Source organism: Aotus nancymaae, unplaced genomic scaffold (genome assembly GCF_030222135.1).
Source record: "Aotus nancymaae isolate 86718 unplaced genomic scaffold, 86718_ANA_hifiasm-v0.15.2.pri h1tg000031l, whole genome shotgun sequence".
NCBI lineage: Eukaryota > Metazoa > Chordata > Mammalia > Primates > Aotidae > Aotus > Aotus nancymaae.
This window is the reverse complement of record NW_026988444.1, coordinates 3,325,705-3,345,159: the sequence shown is the minus strand read 5'-3', so window position 1 is coordinate 3,345,159 and position 19,455 is coordinate 3,325,705. Positions and strand designations below refer to the sequence as shown.

The window sequence follows — 19,455 nt, the reverse complement described above, 5'->3', positions numbered from 1 at the left end:
AAATACAAAATTAGCCGGGCATGGTGGCACATGCCTGTAATCCCAGCTACTTGGGAGGCTGATGCAGGAGAATCGCTTGAACCCGGGAGGCAGAGGTTGCAGTGAGCCAAGATCACTCCATTGCACTCCAGCCTGGGCAACAAGAGTGGAACTCTGCCTCAAAAAAACAAAAAAACAAAAAAACAAAAAACAGAGCTAATAAACAAATTCAGCAAAGTTGCACTATACAAGAATAACACACAAAATCAACTGTACAGTGTAGAGGTTAGAGGTGCAGACTCCTCATGTAGTTGAAAATCTATGTATAACTTTTGATTCCCCTAAAACTTTTTTTTTTTTTTTTTTTTTTGACATGGAGTCTCGCTCTGTCACCTAGGCTGGAGTGTGGTGGCTCCATCTCGACTCACTATAGCCTCTGCATCCCAGATTCATGCAATTCTCCTGTTTCAGCCTCCCAAGTAGCTGGGATTACAGGTATGTGCCACCACCTGGCTAATTTTGGATTTTTAGTAAAGATGGGGTTTTGCCATGTTGGCCAGGCTGGTCGCAAACTCCTGACCTCAAGTGATCTGCCCCCCAGTGGGCCTCCCAAAGTGCTGGGATTATAGGCACAAGCCACCACACCCAGGCAGCTCCCCCCAGATTTAAACAACTAATAATCTACTGTTGACTAGAAGCCTTACTGATAATGTAAGCAGTTGATTAACACAAATTTTGTGTATTATATATATCACATGCTGTATCCTCACAATAAACTAAAGAAAAAATACTAAGAAAATCATAAGGAATAAAAAATATATTTACTATTAATTAAGTGGAAGTAGATCACCATAAAGGTCTTCATCTTCATCATCTTCACATTGAGTAGGCTGAGGAGGAGGAAGAAGAGGGGTTGATCTTGATGTCGTAGAGATAGCAAAAACAGGAGAAAATCCACATATAAGTAGACCCACATATGAGTAGACGCACATATGAGTAGACCCACAGAGTTCAAACCTATGTTGTCCAGGGGTCAACTACATTTCTATACATTAGTAATGAACAATCCAAACATGAAATAAGAAAACAATTCCATCTACAATAGTATCAAGAGAATAAAACACTTCGGGATAAATTTAACCCTGAAAACTGCAAAATTGCTGGAAGAAATTAAATATAAAGACATCACATGTTCATGGATTGGAAAACAATATTGTTACAGCAGCAATACTGACCAAATTGATCTACAGATTCAATTCAATCCCTATCAAACTCCTAGCTAGATTTTTTTGCAGAAATTAACAAGCTGATCCAAAAATTCTTTTGAGATTTCAATAGAAGCAGAATAGCCAAAACAATACTGAAAATAACAAATTTGGAGAACTCCTACTTTCCTATTTCAAAGCATAGTACACAGCTACAGTCATCATAACAGTTTGGTACCAATCTAAGAACAGAAACACAGGTAAATGGAATAGAGATGATAGTCAAGAAATAAACCCTCATATATTATGGTCAACTGATTTTCAATAGGGTGCCAAGACCACCCATGGAAGAAGAGTCTTCTCAACAAATGTGCTGGAACAACTGGATGTCCACATGTAAAAAAAGTGAATTTGGACTCCTCCCTCACACCACGCACAAAATTAGCTCCAAATGTACCACAGATTCAAATGTAAGAGCTAAAACTATAAAACTCTTAGAAGAAAATATAGGAGGCCAGGCATGGTGGCTCATGCCTGTAATCCCAGCACTTTGGGAGGCTGAGGCAGGCGATTACCTAAGGTCAGGAGTTCAGAACCAGCCTGGCCAACATGGTGAAACACCATCTCTACTAAAAATACAAAAATTAGCCAGGCATGGTGGTGCACGCCTGTAATCCCAGCGACTTGGGCGGCTGAGGCAGAAGAATCACTTAAGCCCGGGAGACAGAGGTTGCAGTGAGCCCTGACCATGCCATTGTACTCCAGCCTGGCCGACAGAGCAAGACTCTGTCTCCAAAAAAAAAAAAAAGGAGTGCATTTTCATGAACTTGGGTAGAATAAAATCTTCTTAGATATAACACAGGGAACAACAACAACCACAGAAAAATAGACTTCATCAAAATGAAAAGCTTCTGTTCTTCAAAGGATACCATGAGTGCAAAAGCAAACCCACAGAATGAGAGAAAACAGTTACAAACAATCCATCTGATAAGGGACTTGTATCATGCATATATAAAGAACTCTTACAACTCAATAAAATGACAAGTAATCCAATTAAAACAGGGACAATTAATAATAGACATTTTTCCAAAGAAGATATATACAAATGGCCAATGAGTACATGAAAGATGCTCAACACTATGGCTGTCAGGGAACTGCCAATCAAAACCAAAATGAGGTACCACTTTACACCTACTAGGATGGCTATAATCAAAAAGACAGATAACAAATGTCAGCAGACATGAAAGAACTGGAACCCTGTTACACTGCAAATAGGAGTACTAAGTGGCGAGGCTACTTTGGAAAGCAAAGCTTAAGGTTAAACAGAGTTACCTTAAAAGTTGTCAGATACTTACCACATGACCCAGCAATCCCACTCAAGTATAAACCCAAAAGAAATAAAAACACGCCAATACACTAAAACATACACACAGATGTCACATCAGTCATAACCGCCAACAAATGGAAACCACCTAAATGTCTATCGACTGACAGACAGACAAAATGTGGTACAGACATACAATGAAATATTATTTATCCATAAAAAGGAAGTAAATGCTTTACATGTGACAACATGGGTGAACCTTGAAACATTATGTGAAATGGAAGAAGGCCGTCACAAGGACCACGTTATAAGATTCCATTCATAGGAGAGTCTAGAATAGGGAAATCTACAGAGGCAGAAAGTAGATGAGAGGTTGCCTAGGGTGGAAGGAAATGAAGATTTACAGCTGCCTGGTACAAGGTTTCTTTGGGGGCTGGTGAGAATTTTCTATAACTGAGAGTGGCAACGGCGGCACAGTGCAGTGACGACACTAAACACTGCTGAACTGTACACTGTAAGCAGATCAATGATAGCTCATTAAAGCTGATCCACAAAGAAAGACACTGGGACGTGTGGAGGGAGAGGGAGTGCGAGGAAGGCTTATGAGGGTCCAAGTCCTCATTTTTACATTGGGGATGCTTGTGTTGCTAAACCAAGAACTGGGGGTTAGGTATTTAAACTGGAAGGGGTTAAAATGGTAATATCCGCAATAAAAACTCAAGGCAAACTGTAACAGCGGTTGTCTCTGCAGAGGATTAGGGGCAGCTCGGGGAAATCTTTGACTTTTTTTTGAGACAGAATCTCACTCTGTCACCCAGGCTGGAATGCAGAGGTGCGATCTCGGCTCACTGCAACCTCCGCCTTCCAGGTTCAGGTGATTCTCCTGCCTCAGCCTCCCAAGTAGTTGGGATTATAGGTGCCAACCAGCACGCTCGGCTAATTTTTTTTTTTTTTTAGTAGAGACAGGGTTTTGCTATGTTGGCAAGGCTGGTCTTGAACTCCTGACCTCAAGTGATTGCTTGCGTTGGCCTCCCAAAGTGCTGGGATTACAGGTGTGAGCCACCGCATCCAGCGGACTTTTTACTTTTCTATAATATTTTAACTATTTCCATCACATGCATGTCTGTTTTTTTTAAATTGCACAATTTTAAACAAAAGGTTAATTACAACAGTAACTAATCATGATGTATACCAAGTTGCCCTTCTCTGTACTGGTAAGACAGGGAATAAAAGGTACCAGAAAAAATTAAAAAAAAAAAAGGTACCAGAAACTAGCAGCACTTAAAAAAAAAAATAGATCATTTTTAAAAAGTGGTTAAAAAATTAAATCTTGGCAACTAAATCTTTTCTATTTTATTTTATTTTAATTTTTTTAAATAGAGACGGGGTTTCACCATGCTGGCCAGGCTGGTTTTGAACTTCTGACCTCAGGTGATCTGCCCGCCTTGGCCCCCCAAGGTGCTGGGATTACAGGCGTGAGCCACCGCACTCGGCAGCATCTAAACCTTTCATGTGAATATGTTCACATATAGGCAAGCATTCAAGTAAGACCACAAATAGAATGTTATGTTATAAAATTTTTCTTTTTTTCCCCCAAGACGGAGTCTTGCTCTGTCTTCCGGGCTGGAGTGCAGTGGCATGATCTTGGATCACTGCAACCTCCACCTCCAGAGTTCAAGCAATTCTCCTGCCTCAGCCTCCTCAGTAGCTAAGACTATAGGCACATGCCACCAAGTCCAGCTGATTTTTGTATTTTTAGTAGAGACAGGGTTTCACCATGTCGGCCAGGCTGGTCTCACTCCTGAGCTCAAGTGATCCGCCCACCTTGGCTTCCCAAAGTGCTAGGATTACAGGCATGGGCCACTGTGCCTGGCCAAAAAAATTTTTTCAAAAACGGCTTCATAGTCAAACCAAGCAGTTTGGCCACAGTCCCTTAATCTTTAAGACAGAAATATATTCTTTTTATTCATCTTCAGGTTTCCAGACAGATTACACAAGAAAGCTCAGGCTGAGAAGAAACTCTGTTTCAAGGACAGTGTGGGTTAAGTGGCTGCCCTGCTTTTACATGCTAATGGTCTACACCTGGTGAACATGTCACTCCCTTTTGAGACTTCCTATGACAGGAAAACTGAAAGGTGGCTCTACCCGTGCTATGTGACAGCCACAGGGCCACCGCTGCTGCAGCGAGCCTCCTCCTCCCCGAGGCCCCTGCTGCACCGGGGCGCCACCTCACTCCGCTTTTCCACGCACAGCGAGGGGCTCGCCTCGTGGGCACTGAGGTCAGCTGCGGCAGCTCACTTATGCTAGCCTTCACACCTGAAGTTTAGGTCTATCTGATCCTTCTCCTTCACGGAGAGTGGGAGCTGAGATTTCATGATGAAAACCGAATAAAGACAAGCATCATTTGTCAATTTGCAGGCGTACTATTTAAAAGTTAAATATTTATTATGTACAAGTTTCAAATATCACTCAGTTATACAAACGGCTAGTTCTGCACATTGATTCTCAATGTTTTTCCTAAGGGAGAGTTTGGCCACACTTGCTGACCCCCTTGTGGCAGCTGGCCTCCGCAGTGAGGGGGCAGCCAGGGAGCCCAGGGCAGTGATGGGCAACTATACACCAAGGTGCCAGGGCCTGGCTCCCCATCAGAACCAGTGAGTCACAGTGAGTGGCACACTGAAGCAACATCTCCGCGGCAGATCCCAGGCTCTGCCCGCAGCTCACGCCCCGCCTGGCAGCTAGAGCTCAGCAGGCAGTCCCAGGCCCACCCGGAACTCACTCACCTGCCGCCTGTTCTTCTGCCAGGTGCTCCAGGGGTAGTCGGATGGAGTCGTGTTCCACAGAGGAAGTGATCAAATGGGGCTTGGCCCCCTCTACCGGGCTGAGGTGCACACCTGTGTCCCCCTTTGAGGTCTGGTTTACGTGGAAATGTTTCACCACAGAATGGATTACTAAATTATTTGACTGCAGAGACACAGCAAAAAAAGCATTTACAGAAACTGTCCCGAGGTAAGGCTTGGAATAACAATTTCTGTCACCTAATTTCTTTTGTGGCTAACATCAAAAAAGCTTCAAAGAAATCCAACTTCCTGAACTGTACCTTTTGAAAGATTTGGGGTTTTCTAACATTTAAAAACTTGAGATTCATTTCCAGTCAATCATGTCTGTTTCATTGTTAAGCAATATTATTATTTTTTTTTAATTTATATAAATGTGTTGGTATCAGTGCAGTTTTGTTATATGCATAGAATATTATGAATCTGAGGCCGGGCGCAGGGGCTCATGCCTGTAATCCCAGCACTCTGGGAGGCTAAGGCGGGTGGACCATGAGGTCAGGAGTTGGAGACCAGCCTGGCCAACACAGTGAAACCCCGTCTGTACTAAAAATACAAAAATTAGCCGGGAATGGAGGCGTGCGCCTGTAGTCCCAGTTACTCAGGAGGCTGAGGCAGGAGAATCACTTGAACCCAGGAGGCAGAGGTCGTGGGGAGGCAGAGGTTGTGGTGAGCCGAGATGGCACCACTGCATTCCAGCCCGGGCAACAGAACAAGACTCTGTCTCAAAAACAAACAAAAAAGAACATTATGAATTTTTAAATTTTATAATCTGCCATAAAGAGTATTTTGTGCAGCCACCCACTACTGGTGGGAGTATAAACTGGTAACAGCCTCCACCGTGGGCCACTTGGCACACCCACCAAGTGAGGCCTGTGACCCAGCAATTCTAGTTCTTGGACTTTTTCCTATGGCTGCGCCCACAGCGAAGCAAAATGGTGTGTCTAAAGGGTATTTATTAATACTAAGTGCAGCACTGTTTGTTAAGCAAAACCCTGAAAAGCACTTAAATATCTATCAATTAGGGATGAAAAGGAATGATTCCAGGGCAAAAATGATGGGGAAACCTCCTTATGGAAATAACAAATTACATATTACATTACAAAAATCCTATCAGCTACCTGAAGGATACATAAGAATTATCTCAAGCTAACATGCAATACAGCAAGACCACACACTACTCTTTTCTTTCTGAGACAGGGTCTCACTCTCTTGCCCAGGATGGAGTGCAGCAGTGTGATCACAGCTCACTCCAGCCTCGCATTCCTGGGCTCAAATGATCCTCCCACCTCAGCTTCCCTAGTGGCTGGACTACAGGTGTCCACCACCACACCCAGCTAATTTTCTTCTTTGTAGAGATGAGGTCTCCCTATGGTGCCCAAGCAGGTCTCAAACTCCTAGGCTCAACGAACCCTCTTACCTTGGCCTCCCAAAGTACTGGGATTACAGGCATGAGCCACCACACCTGGCCTACCCTTTCTTTAAATGAAAATGTAGCAGAAGGGAAGCACTTTCTGTGTGTTTTATTATAATTCACAGCTGAAAGAACGTAAGCGTGTTTAGAAGCTTTACCTCAGTGCCCCCGGAAGTGAAGATGATGTCTTGAGGTTTTCCACCAATCATCTTCGCAAGGCTCTCCCGAGCTGCTTTTATGATATCTTTGGCCTTTCTTCCTTGAAGGACCGAAAAGGAAATTCATTAGCGTTGCTTCACCAAGCCCAATCAACACACCTGAAAGGACAGCCTCATACGGAGGACTGAGAGGTCTGCGTGGGCTGGTCAAACACAAAACCTGCCCCCTTAATGTGAGCACGGCAAAACGCCACAACCTAGACGCAACCCAGCAAAGGGGCAGCTGTGACAGAGCAGCGAACCAGTGACCAACTCCATGAGACCCAGAAACAAGTATGGGAGGCTGGCTAAGACCCCCAGGTCCCCCAGGATGCGGCTTCCTTCCTGCCGGATGCTAGAGGGAGGGAAGCTGCGGCCATCTGCCTTGCTTCCCAGTCATCAGGACACGAGACTGAAAGGATGGAATGAGTCGCAAACAATAAAAATCAGCAGAAGCAGAACTCACGACTCCTCAACGCACAGTCCAACGCCATATCTCATTCCACTGTCACCCAAGGCACACCTGGGCTGCACAGGTTACTATCTCAGGGGCACACCTGCTTTCACACAGGGCTATGCATGTGGCCATCACCCAGTTTCACTGGCTAGAAGGAAAACACAGGGGTCAAGCTTGATGGGGCAAAGAAAGAAAGACCCTGGCATGGGAATTCCAAGTTTCAGTGGCCATTACTAGTGTACACAGCAGGAGTCCTCAAACTTATCTGATCATTCAGTCTTCTTTGTATAAAAAAAAAAAAAAAAAAAAAAGAGCAGCCACCACCAAAACATATACTAATATTTCACAAAACATCATTAAAAAAGAGAAATACAAAAAGCTCAGGTAAAGTAACGGGAAGTAATCCTGCCGCCCCTTCATGCCACTGTGTAGATTCAGTTTTAAAAGCAGTTTCCTATACACCTAAGGCCTATGGTGTTTAGGAAAACCCCATTGTTTCACTTGGTGACACTAAAAGTCACCATAATAAACTGTCACCCTCACGCCTCACTCAGCCTTTCTTCTCTCAGGGTAACGGTTTGGCTGTGTCCCCACCCAAATCTCATCTTGAATTGTAGCTCCCATAATCCCCACATGTCATCGGAGGGACCTGGTGGGAGGTAACTGAATCACGATGGCAGGTCCTTACCTTGCTGTTCTCATGACATTAAGTCTCATAAGATCTGATGGTTTTATAAATGGGAGCTTCCCTGCACACGCCCTCTTGCCTGCCGCCATCTAAGACGTGACTTCGCTCCTCTTTCCCCTTCTGTCCTGATTGTGAGGCCTCCCCAGTCATGGCGAACTGTGAGTCCATCAAACCTCTTTCCTTTATACATTACCCAGTCTCAGGTATGTCTTTATTAGCAGCATGAGAACAGACTAATACACTCGGGAAATGGCAACTCCATGCCTCAGCAGCCCAGGGCAAAACCGTGGGCTCTTTCCCTTCTCATTCCCCACCATTAATCTACCAGCAAACGCTGTAGGCTATGTTCAAAAGACGTTCTGAACCTGACTCCTCTCTACCGCCCAGCCACCAACCAAGCCATGGCCACTGCTGCGATGTTCTCCTAGCAGGCCCCTCAAAGTCCATGGACCCCACCAGGGTCCATTCTCCACAGAGTGGATGAGGCAATGTCTCAGAAACCCAAATACATCTTGGCAGGTGCTGAATACCTCCCCCAGCAGGGTGCTGCGTACACAGAAAGTGCTCGGTCAGTGCTGCTCACGTCAGCGGTTCCCGAAATCCCAAGGCGTTCTCACGAGGTCCACAAAGTCAAAACTGCTTTCATGATGTTACTAAGACATCATCTGCCTTTTTCATACTCCTTTTCTCACAGGTATACGGTGACGCTTCCAGAGGCTTCCGGCACTATGACGACATGGCGACTGCGGCGGGTGGGAAGGGGAGGACTGAGCACTGGCTGTCTTCCAGCAACAGGCAGTAAGGAGACTTCCACACGACAACAGTGCCATACTCACTAGGTCTCTTACGTTTTGCTGAAGATAGCTTATTTTTCATAAAAACGTATACATGTAATGAAAGTATTACTATTTTAAACGAATTGCTAAATGCCTAGAAAACAAACGCTCCTTGGGGCCCTTCATCATTTCTGCATGTAAAGGGGTTGCGGGAATCCCGTCACCCTTTGCTCTCCTCCAAGCACGCTCCTCTCACTCCCAGGGACAAGGGCCCGCACAGATGCCTCCACGGTCCTACACAGTGCTGCCCCCAAAACCTCTCAGACCCCATCCATACCACCCCACGACCCTCTGCAGCGGCCACCCGGGCCCATCCCCTGTCACTACCCACACCCTGAGCTTCTCAACCGGGCAAATGCCAGGTCCCGGAGGGGCCTCCCAGGCCAGCCCATGCTCCAGCCCCTCCCCTCCGTGGTACTGCCCCACAGTTCCCCCCACCCCAGGATGGCTCTTTACTCACATGCTCAGATTCGTTGATTTGTTCTTTGCCTGTTCCCCGCCCCTGCGCCCTGCTAGAAGGGAAGCTCCAAGGGGCAGGTGTCACATCTGTTTCTGTCCCCTCTGCTCACGGCCACAGCGTAGCGCATGCAGTGCTGCTGGAGCCTGTGCACCCGACCTTACACCTCCCCAAGCAGGGCCTGAGTCCCTGGCATGAGAGTCCAAGTCTCACAAGATCTCACAGAGCTGCCACCTGAGAGCATGGGAAGACACGACTGGCACAGGCCCTAGAGCACTGCTGACTGCAGGAAGCGGGGGCGTGGTGGGAAAGCCCAGAAGCCACAGCTGAAAGAGCTGGGTCCCACGGCGATCGGCTAAGTGACCCGTGGACCCCTTAACTGCTTTGAGCAGATGCCTCACCTGCAAACCTGAAACAAAAGCCCCGCCTGCCTGCCTCACAGCACTCACTGAGCACACACGTGGGAAAGCACCACAGAGCTCACCCACGGCACAAACTCCATGGCACCGTCCCAGCCGACTCCCAGTCAAAGGGCGCTCGTCTGGAAAAGCACAGATGACTGGGACGGGGACGCCAGGGCACACCTCAGGACGGCATGCGCTTGCTATTTCAACGTGAGGACAGGAGAGGCCCGACAGGAAGCTGGAGGGAATCCAATGTTTGCAATTAACACAGCTAAAATTTGCCTCGGAGTTTAAAAGAGATGTCTTCCTAAACCTTGGATTTGGTAAACATCTATTTTCATAACACTATGCATGCCAATTATTGATAAACTGTAAAAACAGGAAACAAAAAGAAAACACCCCAAACCTCCCACGATTCCCCTCCTCAAAGATAACTGTCATGAGTGTATTTGGAGTGCTGTCACCTGCGCTGGGCAGCCAGTCGTCCTCACTGCCCGTCTCCCTGCCTACCATGGTGGCAGGGCCTCGTTTCCAACTGGTCCCAGCTGTTCAGAATTAAGACCCCATGTCCCAACACTGCAATGACACATGGCCATAGGGCCAATTTCTAGGCCAAGTTACACACAACTCCCAGAAGCGCCTCAAAGAACTCAAGTCCTCCTCTCTCCTCCCGACACGTGGGACTGGGACATGATGGCTTGAGCTGGAGCAGCCATCTTAACTTTGAGGGTCAAGGTGAGTGTCAAGAGGATGGAAGAGGAAGAGGACAGAAGTCGGAGTCCCTGATAATAGTGGAACAGTGGACAGGTCCAGTGGCTGGCGCCTGGAATTCCAGCACTTTGGGAGGCCAAGGTGGACGGATTACTTGAGACCAAGAGTTCAAGACCAGCCTGGGCAACACAGCGAGGCACTGGAGGAGCCACACAGCCGGCCCCAGGCTGAGTGAGAGAAATAAACTGCGAGCTGCTTAAGCCACTGTTACTTTGGGTGTTCTATCTCTCACAGCAAAGCTATCTAATAATTTTCCATGCTTGCCCATACACAAGGTTTTCTCTACCAGGGGAGGTGGGAGGGGAAATAATAAAATCATTTTGCACATCCCTCTTAATAACATGCTTTTTTTTTCTTGATTTTTTTGACTGAGTGCAGTGGCACCATCTCGGCTCACTGCAACCTCCGCCTCCCAGGTTCAAGTGATTCTCCTGCCTCAGCCTCCCCAGTAGTTGGGATTACAGGTACATGCCACCACGCCTGGCTAATTTTTGTACTTTTAGTAGAAATGGGTTTTCACCATGTTGGCCAGGCTGGTCTCGAACTCCTGACCTCAGCTGATCTGCCCGCCTCGGCCTCCCAATTGCTGAGATTCCAGGTGTGAGCCACTGTGCCCCAACAATAACATGCTTTTTCTACCTGACCCAGATGCCAATATTTTCTGGCTAGGTCATGGCTAGAGTCCACACCACTGCTTTGGCGGGGTTCAGCGCTTCCTGCGAGGCTCCAACATACTTTATTATCCACCCTCAATTCACGAATGTGGAGCTTATTTCCAGTTTTTTTTTTCTTTTTGCTATTACAAGCAAGACTGTGATAAATATCCTAGGTATGTAAAATCTTTCCCCACATCCTCAACGTTTTCCTTAAAATAAATTCCCCTCTAAGACTTTAAATAATAATATTTAAATATTATTAAATAATGTTTAAATAATACTGTGAAAATAAACCACTCTATGATAAATTAATTTTCTTTTGCATTTCTGAGTAGTGACAGAAAGTGAATTCCCACATTGTTGAGTTTAGGGTTTGTAATTTGTGGAAACCTACAAGCCACCGCCAGGCTTCACTCAGGTCCAGAACAGGATTTCTCCCTGAGAGCTATTCCCAATCTTTTCATGAGACAACGTCTGTCATCGGCATTTAATTATTCTCCATATTTTCAAGTTTAATACATCAGAAAGTTCACTTTTACTATAGGAGAGACTGGACACAAGGCAACGTGAGAAGATTAGCCAGAACAGACCAACACATAAGCCAACGGGTAAGTCAATGAGTGCCTAGCATCTGAGCTGAAAGGCTTTGTTATTAAATTGCTGTGAAACTTTTAATAAGCAAATGGATACGAGAACATATTAAACTCTGTAAGTCGTACACAAATGTTACTATATTGTACGGCTTGGCACTATCCTGTCTGAATTTATTTTAGTTCATCACAATCCACAGTTAACATAGTTTATCTTAATTATTCCTAATAAGCATTAAATAAGAAAGCTAAGACTTCAGCTTGCTCATCTGTCTGAAAAACAGATTCTAACTCTGCCATATAACTGACTTGAAGCAAATTATTCTCCAGAACCTCCAATTTAACGCTCTACATTACAATAAGATTAAACAAATAAGAATATTTATAACTAAAGTAATAAGTAATTTTCATTTTTAAAAAGGGCCAGGATTGTATGTTATCCTGATGACCTAAAAGACATATTTTGCAGACTCTGGAAGGATTGACTGAGTTGGATCTGTGAAGCGTGCAGCAGGTACTGACTGCTACTACAAGGAACTCTCGACAGACATCTTTCTGGGAAAGGTGAGGACAGCATGTTAAAGATTAAACATTAAAGATTAAAGAGTACAGGGTCAGCAAGGCTCAGCTTACAAAAGTGAACTTCTCAGAAAAGAAACTATCAAAAAATTACAGCTCAAGATTTACAGCTAACAGAAATCTACTGAAAACAAAGCCAGCACATGTGGGTATGCAACTGCTCTGAGAGCACCCTGGCCCCCTTATCTCCCATCTGTGAACATGTGCGTCTTCTAGAATTACCTGCTGGATAAGGACTGCTGGGATTTCCCCAGGCTTCCCACATGGCCTCGGTCACGGCCTGGATGACTTCTGGCTCCAGGGGAGTGGTTGCATTATAGTCCATATAAACCTTCCTGAAAGGAAGAAAGACATCCATTAAGGAAAAGGAGATGCCATACGGGAAATACGGCTGCTCTGTGTCTATGCTGTTGGCAGGGGCAAGTGGTGTAAAGGGCACGCGGTCCTCTGCAACAAGCACTGCGGGCGTCCACCAGCTGCACCCAGGAATCTCCAGATCTGCACTACTCATGGAAAATGTATGCACAATTTCTAATGATCTAGTTTTTGCCAATTTCTTTTATAATTGATAGGATTTGTTGGTCTGTTCTGGCTAATCTTCTGCACGTTGCCTTGTGTCCAGTCTCTCCTATAGTAAACGTGAAATTTCTGATGTATTAAACTTGAAAATATGGAGAATAATTAAATGCTGACGACAGGCATTGTCTCATGGAAAGTTTGGGAATCGCTCTCCGGGAGAAATCCTGTTCTGGACCTGAGTGAAGCCGGCGGTGGCTTGTAGGTTTCCACAAATTACGAACCATAAATTCAGCAATGTGGCAAATCCTAAACCTTTCATTTAGGTTTTCAAAATTTCTTTCTAACAGGGTGTAGTGGATTGTACCTGTAGTCCCAGCCACTGGGGAGGCTGAGGTGGAATGACCACTTGAGGCCAGAAATTTGAGGCTGCAGTGAGCTATGATGGCACCTATGAATCGCCACTCACTCCAGGCGGGGCAACACAGCCAGACCTAATCTCCAATAATAAACATTTTTTTTTTTTTTTTTTTTTTTTTGAGACAGAGTTTCGCTCTCGTTGCCCAGGCTGGAGTGCAATGGTGCATTCTTGGCTCACCACAACCTCCGCCTCCTGGGTTCAAGCGATTCTCCTGTCTCAGCCTCCCACGTAGCTGGGATTACAGGCATGTGCCACCATGTCCAGCTAATTTTTTGTATTTTTAGTAGAGATGGGAGGTTTCACCATGTTGGCCAGGATGGTCTCAATTTCCTGACCTCATGATCCACCCACCTTGGTCTCCCAAAGTGCTAGGATTACAGGCGTGAGCCACCACGCCCGGCCTAGAACAAACATTCTTTCTACCCCTTGGTAGCATTAATGGTATGCTGGGCCCAGATTACCCATTTGCTGCTGTAAAGGGTGGATCAATGGCCTCTTCCTCATGGAAGGAGGGAAACAGCTGCAGATTTCCAAGGGAATTTTCCTGTCTGCTGTTTTAACTTCATCAGAGGTTTGCCTTATTTCCCCACACCCGTTTCTGGGATGTCTGTGGGGCCTGTGGTGACCTGCGCTTCTCCCTGCGGCAGGTGAACTTTGGCCCTAGAGCTTGCACTTTCAGTTTCTTTGCCCAGAAAGACTATGCCCTGCCCCCACCTTACTTTTTTAGGTCTTTATTCCAGCTTAGTCCTCTCGTGAGACCCCCTTGCCCTGCAGCTCTGTTTAAAACTGCAGCTGGCCTGGTGTGGTGGCTCACGTCTGTAATCCCAGGACTTTGGGAGGTCAAGGAGGGTGGATCACTTGAGGTCAGGAGTTTGAGGTCAGGAGTTTAAGGTCAGGAGTTTGAGATCAGCCTGGCCAACATGATGAAACCCCATCTCTACTAAAAATACAAAAATGAGCCATATTTGGGAGGCTGAGGCAGGAGAATCACTTGAACCCAGGAGGCGGAGGTTGCAGTGAACTGAGATCATGCCACTGCACTACAGTCTGGGTGACAAAGTGAGACTCCGTCTCAGAAAAATAAATATAAAAACCCCACAAAACTGCAGCCACCCATGTCCCTCCTCCCTCCTCAGCCTCCAGGTCCCCTTCCCTTCTTCCTTTCCAGGCAGCATCATCATCTGACACACTGGACTTGTCCCCTTACTGTCCACCTTCACAGAGTGACAGAAGTCTGGCTCCATTGGGATGTGGGCTTTTTCTCACTGCCCTGTCACCAGTACTGAAGCCCATAGCTGCCACACAGCAGGGCCCTGATTTTTTATATGACTAAATAAATGCCACAGGAAGTACAAATTCCTTGAAAGATCCCTCACTTAGTAAAATTTATCTGTATATCTTTTTACTAATATCCAAAACCTTTGGAAGCCTTTAGAAAAATATGTAGTAGTCCTGCCTGATATTAATTGATCTCATTTTTAAATAAACAGAGCTTATACTAATCCACAAGAAAACCCAGATACAATGACTATGGCGGTTAAGCCACAGACTATGGACAGATGTGCGTTAGTTGTAATGAAGCATCTTTTCTGTCCAAAATCACTCAACAGCCCGGGTGCAGTGGCTCATGCCTGTAATCCCAGCAATTTGGGAGGCCAAGGCGGGTGGATCACCTGAGGTCAGGAGTTCGAGATCAGCCTGGCCAACATGGTTGAAACCCCATCTCTACAAAAAACACAATAAAATTAGCTGGGTATGGTGGCATGTACCTATAATCCCAGCTACTTGGGAGGTTGAGGCATGAGAATCACTTGAACCAGGGCGGTGGATGCTACAGTGAGCCACTGCACTACAGCCTGTGTGACAGAGTGAGACTCTGTCTCAATTAGAAAAAAAAAAAATCACTCAATAGGTACAAGGCTTTGGCAAGTTTGACTCGCCATCCTCCAGCACTCTGGTACTAGTATTAATAGCCCCAGGAATCTCCCAGTCTGGCTTGACTTCGCATGTGTCCTTAAGTCTGTTTTTCTTTCCTATAAATAAGCATCCAAAATACCTCAGGCTAGCTAGTGTTTGTTGAGTGACGACAGCTCTTCAATCTGCTGCTGGGCTGAACAAATCTATGCCTCGAATTTCAGATTAATATTTTACACATTCCTTTGCTTCATTATTTGCTGCTTCCTTAAGGTGCTATCAATATTGGATAAGCAGGCTCAATTTTATTAGCTTCATAACCAAAAAATAAAAAGTTGCCGGGCGCAGTGGCTAACGCCTGTAATCCCAGCATTTTGGGAGGCCCAGGTGGGTGGATCAGAAGGTCAGGAGTTCAAGACCAGCCTGGCCAAGATGGTGAAACCCCGTTTCTACTAAAAATACAAAAATTAGCCGGGCATGCTGGCGGGCGCCTATAATCCCAGCTACTCAGGAGGCTGAGGCAGAGAAATGCTTGAACCCAGGAGGCAGAGGTTGCAGTGAACTGAGATCACGCCACTGCACTCCAGGCTGGGCGGCCGAGCAAGACCCAGTATCAAAAAATAAAAATAAATCAATAAATAAATAATAAAAAGTCTTTGGAATCTCGTTCCACTGATTCCCTCGGGAACATTTTCCCAGATCCCTTCACTTTGTTCTAACCAAGGCAGAATGCCAAATGTGCGTGCTTTAGGCCTAGACCCCTCATATTCTAAGCATGGGTAGCGAATGAGCTCACAAAAAGGAAAAAGAGGGATCTGGAGAGAGAAGACACATCAACAAGAAAACGCACACCCCCTGCCTCCTGCCGTTAACAAGTGACACCACGTGCTCCGTCTCCGCCGTAGCTTCTCAGTGGTGGCCATCTCGTTTCCTGCAGCTGGGCCAGAGCCTGGGAGAATCCTTCTTAATTACTCCTTTCACCTGCGCCAGTGCGCCAGCTCCCCACCACCGCATCCCCTTCTCGGAGCCCACCGCGGCTCCTTCCTAGCTTGTTACACGATCCCCAGCTGGCTTCCCGGCTTCCTCCTCGGTCCCACGCCTACATGCGCCCCTGCTTTATAGGAAGCAGCCAGAAGGACTCCTTCAAAACACATTTCCTCGCTCCCTGATCGGCCTCCGAGGCCCGATACGGCTCCGAATGAACCCCGAAGTTCTGCCCGGGCTCAGGGGCTCTGCCGGGTCACCTCCAAGTCCTCTGCCCTTCGCTTCTGCTGCGCCCTCCTCCCGGCAGGCTCTGTTTCCCCAGAACCCGCAAACCTCACCCCTGGAAGACACGCGAGTTTCGGCCCCAAAGTCACCTCTCCGGGGGTCACTTCCCGGGCTCCTCGAAGCTCGCATCCCTGACTTAGGCCGACCTCGCGGACACCCCCGCGCGGGACGCCCCCACGCGAGAGCGGCCACCGGCCGGCCGCCCCCTCCGTCCCCCCGCAGCACAACCAGGGACGGACGCCGGCCGCCTCCCCCGCCCTCTCCTGACGGCGCGCACCTCTCCAGCGAGTTGTGTTTTCCGCAGCCGCTGGGCTGACTCGCCGTGCTCGCCGGCGCATTCCTCCCCGGCGCCGCGGCCGCCTCCATGCCCTCCCGCCAAGGAAGAAGCTTCTGCTTTCTTCCAGCTGAACTGGAGCGCTGGGGAGGAGGCGGGGCCGCTACGCCTGGGCGCGCTCGGATTGGCTGAACGAAGCACCCGCCAATCCGCCCACTTCACAGGACAGCGGGGGTGGCGGGGCTGCGCGGGGTCAGGTGACTGGAGGGGGCGGGGCCTGGGGCGTCTCAGAGCGTCCCGCGAACTTCGCCCGGGGGGCGGCGTGTCCCGGGCCTGCGGATCCTCGCTCCTTCATTTCCGGGGGAGCCCCGTGACCTTCGCTTTTCAGAGCAGGGCTGCTATCTGGCAGCGGCCAGCTAGTCGGCTTGGGAGCCGGCGGGACCCGAGCTGGACCTGAGGAGCACGGGCGGCGGGCAGTCCTGCTGTGCCTCCCTCTGGCCGCCTGCGCGCGGGACCGTGCGCTGCGGGAGAGCCGGGGCCGCGCGGCCTAGTTCGCAGCGAACACTCAAGGGGAAGTGCCCGAATCGCGGCGGCGGGGCCGCTGGGAGATCCCGCAGGCCGCCCTGGGCAGCGATGAGCAGGTCTGCGGGAGCCTGCGCGTCTGTAGTCGGAGCAGCTCCCCAGGCGCGGGGATGGCGTGAAGTTAGACTCACGCATCAAGGATGAACTTGAGCGGATCTGGAGTAGAGGATGGAGGCCATTGATGAAATAGGGCAAGAGATGAGGGACTCTAAGCAGTGGGCGTGGAAACGCAGGAAAGATTAATTCAAAATCTGTTTAGGCCGTAAAATAGGCAGGCAGGAATTGGGGCCACGAGGGACAGGAAGGAGGCAAGGATTACCCAAGTGACGGGGAAGATGTTAGTGCCTTTTTCTGGGGTAAGAGGGAGCATGGGAGGGGGAACATGATTGGTTGAGCTTTGGACATGTTGAGTTGTCTGTGAGACAGTCAAGTGGAAACATCCATCATTCAGGTGTCCCGCCAACCATTAAGAAAAGTCCGTTGTGAAAGTGGTAAAAATGAGCAAAAATCCCTGAACTCTCATGAAGCCATCCTACCACCCACCCACCCTCCCTTTTTTTTTTTTTTTGCTTAATAGTGACTAACTTTAATTGAGCCTTGAACTATGCCTGGCAGTGTTCTAAGTGTTTTTCGTATGTTTACTAATTTAATCCTGATGATTAACCCAGTTCGTAGGTATTTTACATATGAGGAATCCACGATACAGAAGGGCATCTTGCCCAAGTTCACACAAGAGGTGGTGGAGCCAGAATTCGAATTCAAGCATGCTTTGCCAAGAGGTTGAATTTTAATTGGCTTTTCATGGGCTTTCTCTATTTTATGTCCTGTTGGGGTCCCGAATAACTTGACTTTTCCAGCTCAGCAAATCTGCACATTTCTAGACTCAGTCTCTCCCATTCTTGCCTATGAACACAGCTCATTTCTTGACAAATGCAGCCAATAGCAAAGGGCCCACCAACATTTAAGAAGCAAATGGTGCTGGGTGCGGTAGCTCAGGCCTGTAATCAGCACTTTTGGAGGCCGAGGCAGGTGGATCATCTGAGGTCGGGAGTTTGAGACCAGCCTGACCAACATGGAGAAACCCCGTCTCTACTAAAAATGCAAAGTTAGCTGGGCATGGTGGTGCATGCCTGTAATCCCAGCTACTTGGGAGGCTGAGGCAGGAGAATCGCTTGAACCTGGGAGGTGGAGGTTGCGGTGAGCCAAGATCACACCACTGCACTCCAGCTGGGTGACAGAGTGAAACTCCGTCTCAAATAAAAAAAAGAAAAAAAGCAAATGGATGCACAGGAGCCTGAGAACAGTCAAAAGAGGAGGAAAGGAAAGGGAATTGTGAAGGAATGTCAAAAGAAGTCAAGAGGACAGATAATAGTGTAACGTAGGGCTGAGAGGCAGTCCGAAGTCTACTGTACATAACAAGAGGCACTGATAAACTAGCAAAAGAATTCTCAGTCGTGGGAAAGGCAGGAAGTTAGAATGCAAAGATAGATATGAAAGAATGAAGAATGCAGTTAACTCTCAAAACAGTTGAGAAAAGACGAGTTACAAAGGTATATAAGATTAAGGCCAGGCTGGGAGCACAGTGGCTCACGCCTGTCCTCCTAGCATTTTGAGAGGCCAAGGCAGGTAGATCACCTAAGGTTAGGGGTTTGAGACCAGACTGGCCAACGTGGCAAAACCCCTGTCTCTACTAAAAGTACAAATAGTAGCTGGGTGTGGTGGTACATGCTTGTAATCCCAGCTACTCAGGAGGGTGAGGCAGGAGAATCGCTTGAACCTGGGAGGCGGAGGTTGCAGTGAAGCTGAAACTATGCCACTGCACTCTAGCCTGGGTGACAAAGTGAGACTCTGTCTCAAAAAAAAAAAAAAAAAAAAAAAAGATTAAGGGCAAATAGAGACTGAACATGTTCATAGGCTAAAGGGAGGTAGCTAACAGGACATGCAAGAAGAGCCGAAGTCCTGGAGGAGATGATAGGGGATGAAGGTAAGAGCGAAGGTGGCTAGGGAGGTTGATAGGTAGGGGAGAGTTCATTCTCTCCCTGTTTGGAAGGCTGTAAGGATGGGAGTGTAAGGACAGCGGACGAGGTG

The 19,455-nt window shown here is 47.5% G+C and overlaps 1 protein-coding gene across 3 annotated transcripts in view; it reads right to left on the bottom strand.

The window, feature by feature from the left end:
- Window positions 1–16,877, bottom strand: part of SCLY (selenocysteine lyase) — a 44,953-nt gene extending 28,076 nt beyond the window's left edge. For 2 of the 3 annotated variants that reach the window (XM_064383395.1, XM_064383396.1), the window contains exons 1-5: window positions 16,789–16,877; window positions 12,614–12,726; window positions 6,915–7,015; window positions 5,292–5,472; window positions 805–897 (exon numbers count right to left, since the gene is read on the bottom strand). In XM_064383395.1, coding sequence (XP_064239465.1) covers window positions 805–897; window positions 5,292–5,472; window positions 6,915–7,015; window positions 12,614–12,726; window positions 16,789–16,877 — 577 coding nt within the window. The remainder of the gene's footprint in view (window positions 1–804; window positions 898–5,291; window positions 5,473–6,914; window positions 7,016–12,613; window positions 12,727–16,788) is intronic. The other variant, XM_012473471.3, reaches the window with a different exon arrangement.
- Window positions 16,878–19,455: the final 2,578 nt, after the last annotated feature.